General features: G+C 50.8%; 1 protein-coding gene across 1 annotated transcript in view; it reads right to left on the bottom strand.

Moving 5' to 3' along the window:
* The window catches only part of LOC144111406 (tetratricopeptide repeat protein 39B-like), a 122085-nt gene extending 116340 nt beyond the window's left edge, over positions 1-5745 (bottom strand). The window contains exon 1 of the mRNA XM_077644687.1: positions 4580-5745. Coding sequence (XP_077500813.1) covers positions 4580-4657 — 78 coding nt within the window. The 5' untranslated portion in view covers positions 4658-5745. The remainder of the gene's footprint in view (positions 1-4579) is intronic.
* Positions 5746-6000: the final 255 nt, after the last annotated feature.

Consider the following 6000-nt stretch of genomic DNA (forward strand, 5'->3'; position numbering starts at 1 on the left):
CCACCGCGGCGGGTTCCGCGCGGTAAGAGAAACGATAAAGGAGGGAGTGAAAGAAGAAATGATGATAGAGGTGCCGTAGTGGAGGGCTTCGGAAATAATTTCGACCACCTGGGGATCTTTAACGTGCACTGGCATCGCATAGTACGCGGGCGCCTGAGCGTTTCGCCTTCATCGAAACGCATCGAGCGCTTTGAGGTTCCCACGTGATCCGCAGCGAGCGGGAAACTTGAAAACGTTCAAGCTATGCCGGTCTCGGGAGGTCCCAGAATGAAAACATTGAAGGACTCGGGGAGGAAAAAAAATAATAGCTTTATAGAAAAAATGACCCTTAGTGACACCTATTGACAGCTATAAACACATACCCATTGCTGCAGTGACCGCGTACTGCTTGCACGCACAAAGACGAACGCGTTCAATCGTGCCAATCACATCCGGATGATGACCGGTTAAATGACGCGAAGCGCGGGTGTGCAGGAAACTCGAAGCACGGTTCCGCGCTGTCAGCGTAATCTCTCGTGACGTGCAAAGTGAGGTGTCACGACGCAAGCACGTGCAGCTTACGCAAACGCCGTGTCGTCGACGTCGTGATCCACGCCGTGAGAGCGCAACTCCCGTACCGCAGCCACAGCTTACATTTAGGTCATCCGCGTGCATACCGCATAAACAGTAGCATCGGCAAATAAACAAGACACCGCAGAGGGCACTGACACAGTTGGAATTGCCAACTCGCGCTCTGGATGGTGGCAGATCGGCGTCATCCCTTCACTGGGTCACTCAGCTCACTCAGGCTCCGTAATAGCTTGACTTACCACCTTCGCATATTTTCATCATAACTGCAGGCCAAATGTCTCCCTCACTGATCTCCAATAGCCTCATCCTGTGCCAATTACCAGTCACATCTGCCCACCTGACTTTCTGACCTTATGAAAATTGTCTGTAGACTTTCTATAGACTTCTTATGCACTACTGACTTCCCTTATACAGTTCTTTTTGTCTGTCCATAGTCTACAGACGAAACCTACTAAAAGTGTATGGCAGAAAATCTCTAATTGCCTCGACTGTCTGTAGGATTTGTATTGTATATACACTAGTTTGTAGGGGTTTTTGTATCGTAAGCTTACACACTTCCTAAAAAATTTTGTAAGGCTGCCATTCTTGCTACTTTTACCTTCACTTGGAAATCCACTGAACTGACCACCTCCGCGTTAATGAAATCAATTTACTTTTCTGTCAAGGTTAAATAACGTTAAATAACCGAGCGCTGCTTTGGAACGTGCGTAACGTTCGTTGACTCCGGCGCAGTATCTTTGAATGCCAGAGGACCCTCGGAAAGGGAAAATGGCAGCCTACGGCTGCTGACACTGAGCGACCAGCTTCAGAAATTAGCTAGGATAACGTGGCCAAGGTTGCAGCTAAACAAGAAAGCCGAGGGGTCACTGGAAGCGACGTTAGACCTGCGCTGGACTCATTTCTATTCATGATGATGATGAGCCCCCTCTGCACCCATTAACTATTAGTTGTATACTTTGCTCCAAGTTTCCACTTAGCGAAGGAGGAATGGGCTGCCATGCGCGCATAGACTATCTTTATATAAGATTTGCATGTGAACTAATTCACCCTTTGCGACTTTTTAATCGTTTCGAAATGTAAACTATTGTTTACATGGTTGCTGCAACAAAGTACTGCTTGTTGCGACCGAACGCTCCTACAGTTGTGGAGCGTGCTTTTTGTTGTCAAGGGCCGACCGAGGGTGAACCTGGGCCGGTCCTTTAAACCCTGTCCCCACTTCCGAGCCCTTCTTTACATCGAGCCTGCTCTTTCCAGATGCAAACGCGCTTGCAGCAATGCCTGCAGGTAGGCACAGCGCAGCGCTCGACGAGAGGAGGAGTCCGGTGCAAAGGGAAAAGGACAAGAGAAGCACACAAAATAATCACCGCCAACTGACCCCCGCAGCAGCGACTGAGTGCGAGCGGCGCGACGGCCGCTTTCCGGTCCACTTCCGTGTCCCGACCCCCACAGTGTGTTGTGCTCGGCGGCGGCCGCGAACCAGTTGGCCGCGATCTTCTTTCCCGGCCGGCGACGGACGGCAACACCCTGAAGGGGCGTTTTTCGGGACCAGCGCAGTTGTGTTCGGTAACATAAATTAAAACAAATTAAACGAACTTAGGCTGGCCAGACAAAGAGCGTTCTTATATGACATTTTTTTTTAAAACAAAATATCCATTTAATAACAGGAGACGTACACCCGGTATAACAGGAAGCGCGCAATTTTCCTTACTTGTAATCACGTTAAACTACATCTAGGTTGCAGATGAAGATGAGTGGGCCTAGGCTACAGACTACTGATTATATTTACACGCTACAGCCAGCCCATGCGGATGGCACGAAAATCCGTTGCAATGAGCCTGTATGAGGAAAAAGCCCGAATGCCACTGGACAGGCAATCGAATAATTTCACAAGCAGTGCGGCAGGACGAATTTCGGAGCGTTCACTTAGCCCGCGCTCTCTCCCAAATGTTCAGTCATCGACTGAGCGCTGCTTTGGGAGGAAGGAAAGAGTGCGAGCAGCCTGCGAAACAGGAGCCACGCGTCAATAAGGCCAACACGCCAACACTGAAGGAAAGCCTGTAGTCACAGCAAATGCAGCGAAAAATTCTTTCCGCTGCGACCAACTCTGACGCGATCCTCACAACCGTGTCCGGTTGCCTAGCGTCACGGTTGTCAAGTCACCAGCGACTTTCCTGTTTCGAAGAAAGAAAAAAAAAATGGAAAGTAGCTTCCTTCTTTCAAGCGACAGTCGATGACGTAATGGTGGGTAGGTTAGCACAGGGGTGATTCATCACCTGCAGGAACTCTTTCGAGGTACCGAATGCGCGCTGACACCCCGCTACATAATGCTGTCAAAGCGGGACATAAGAGCTACCCTTCGAGTGCAAGGAACTGCAGTTGGCCTTGTGTCGCCATTGTGATCGGACCTTCACTGCCACTGCAGCACTTCCTGAATTCCTCAGTACTAAGGACGGGGTCGCGATGGCAGGGTCAAACACTTTCTCCGGAATCCTCTCCCCTCTCTTTCTCACTACACTCTTTCCCTTCCCTTATTTTGCGGTACTGTGATCCAGTGAATAGTTCGACAAGTGGTTTTTTTTTTTCTGGCCTCGTCAAGCCACAAACACAGCTTTTTGCCCGGAAATCCTTCTAGTTGTTGTGGTAAGCTAAATGCAATGCAATGCAATTTATTTCTATACAAAATTAAACTTTAGCTCCGCGCAAGACTCGCAAGCGAAATACGAGTCATTCGCTTTTAGGATGAGGAGGACAGGCGGAGAGGTTAGCTGGGACAAGAAACCGTTTTTGAACCCTGCACTTGGGGAAGGGACGAGGGGATAAAAGGGCTGAGGAGAAAATTGAGCCAAGAGGAAAATGAAGTCTGTAAGCAATTACCGTGAGGCGAAGTCTCAGCGTATTGTGCAGGCCCGGCTCTGTGCCGAGTTGTAAATATTGTATGAAGATTTGTACTGTGTGAGTACTGTATGAAGATCATGCGGGAATATTACATGCGGGGATATAAGCCTTGCTCCATTCAAGACTAAATAATTCACGCGTATCGAACAAACTATCCAACACTGTGCACGGTACATGTTTGCACAAATCTCGCATAATGATCTGCTTACCGGTATTACCAATTGCGAGGAAGTCTTGCGATCAAAAGAATTATTTCCATCATTCCCAGAGGGTGCTCGCGAATTGTATCCAAACCCAACTGACGTCATTTACGAAAGAATGCTTCAACCGACGGTGCTAATGCATTTTGAGTTCACTTCATCTTTGCTTTTATTCGAATGAAAATAAATGATTCATTCGTCTTTGCCAATGGCATCCTCCTGTCAAGTGAAAAAGCTATGTTTAGAGCCGCGCGTTGGGGCAATTATTTCGACACACACCACTTCCGTAAGTAGAGGTACTGAAAGTTTTTGAAATTTTTTTGAAACCTAACAAGTTACACAAGTGATCCCTTGCCCTCCGAGGACGAATAAGCACGAGCGCCCTTGCAAGGTCGGCCGAATCGTCGTCCTGGCCCTGACACTGCCAACATACGCTCGAGGCTCGTCGGTCGGCAGCAAACATTTGGTAGGCGGTGATGGTTCTGAGAAACGGTGTAAACGTTCGCAATACATTCCGTACACGTAGCACGCAGCGATAACTGCCAACGTTCCATTCAAACAAAGCAGTCTTGCGTCTTGCACAAAGTCCTTGACTGCACCTCTGCCCGGGGTACATTGGTGAAGAACAGACGGCGGACCGTTTGGAAGACATAAGCTTTCCAGAACGTGTCACTTTTTCTCTTTTTTTTGTAAACCACTTTACTGTTTCAAAAATTGTCGCATCGTGGCGTGACCGATTTGTAGCTCCGCCAAGTCATACATCCATAACCCTCAATGGAAGCAGACAGTCGAGTATCATCCGGCTACAGAACTTCACACACACACACACACACACACTCATGCATAAATGCCGAAACAAGGGCAGTGATTAACATAGGAAGACGTCAAGCCAGGAAGCCGCTCTGGACACTTACCTCAGCGTCTTCGTCTGGACAGGTCCGCACAGTTGCAGCCTCATTGACGTTCTCCAAGGACATGGTCCAGAAAGACATGGTGGCAGTGAGGTACGGACCGCGAAAATCCTCCGGAGGCGATTAACAGAGGTGGGAGGGGAAGAGACAAGCGGGGTGGCTGGGGGGCAGCAGAAAACACACCCAGCACACGACGATCCCAAAAGCGTGGAACCAGTCGCTCGCCCCACACTCGCAAGATAAGAAGCACCGTCGAGATGCACGCGATGACGGCCTATGTAGAAGTGGCGTCCACAAGACCAAAAGATCACACAGCAAGAGCCACTGCAGAGGGGGAACGAAATCTTCAATCACAGAACCACCACTGACGGCTGCATGGCGTTGCTTGGCAGATGATGCTGTTGTCCGGGCAGTTGTCCGCAGGTGCTGCGGCGACGGAGTTGCGATGGCTTCTAGCGTCCTGAAAGAGTCTCGCCTCAGCAGCCGGGCGGCCCGACTTTTCGGTCCGGGTCAGTCGGGCGAGGAGGTCTCTCACGCACTCCCCCTCCGCGGAGCGCCCCTTCACCGCTTGACTGCTGCCGCTCAGTGGAGAGGGGGACATTATAAAACCGTGGAGAGGAGCTAACGGGACGCGCCATGCAAACAAGCAAAAACAAAACGAGGGCGCGAAGGGGGGTGTAGTGTGTGACTGGGGGGAGGGGGAGGCACGGAAGAGGGGGGACTCCTCCAAGCAACCTGCCGTAGGGCCCTCACCGTTCTCAGCGTGTGGCTGCTGCTACTTGCTGCCGTTGCAGACGCGGCGGCGCCGGCGGCCGCTACAGGTGAATCCAGCAGGTTCTCGACGCTTTCTGACTCTCCCACCCATGGCCTCCGAGATCCGACGAGGGACACGTTGTAGACCATGTCGGAGGCTGCTGCTGTTCGCATAAAGAAAGCTTCTTTCCCCTGCTGTGCTCTTTTTCGGTCTCCGAGATTCGCGTAGCCGGCACGGTCGGGAAGGCTCTCTTTACAGCGTTTGCTCCTGACAGTAGCCTCCAAGACGTTCGTCGACGGGAATGTAGTCTCTACCCTCAAAGGCCATTGATTTGCACTCGGCGTTCGCTCATGTCAGCAGTCGGTGCGTTCCGACGCAGCGTGGACGCATTGTCCCACACGATGTCATGGCAGTCCTAGAAAATGAAAATTGGTTTTGAGGAAAAGAAATGACGCAGTAACTCTCACATATCTCGATGGACACCCGAACCGCGCCGCGCCGTAAGGGAAAGGATAACGGAGGAAGTGAAAGACGAAAGGCAGAAAGAGGTGGTTTAGTAGAGGGCTCTGGAATAACTTTGACCACCTGGGGATCTTTAACGCGCACTGACATCGCACAGCACACGGCGCCATTTGCGTTTCGCCTTCATCGAAACGCGGCAGCCGCGGTC

This window comes from Amblyomma americanum, chromosome 11 (genome assembly GCF_052857255.1).
Source record: "Amblyomma americanum isolate KBUSLIRL-KWMA chromosome 11, ASM5285725v1, whole genome shotgun sequence".
Lineage (NCBI taxonomy): Eukaryota > Metazoa > Arthropoda > Arachnida > Ixodida > Ixodidae > Amblyomma > Amblyomma americanum.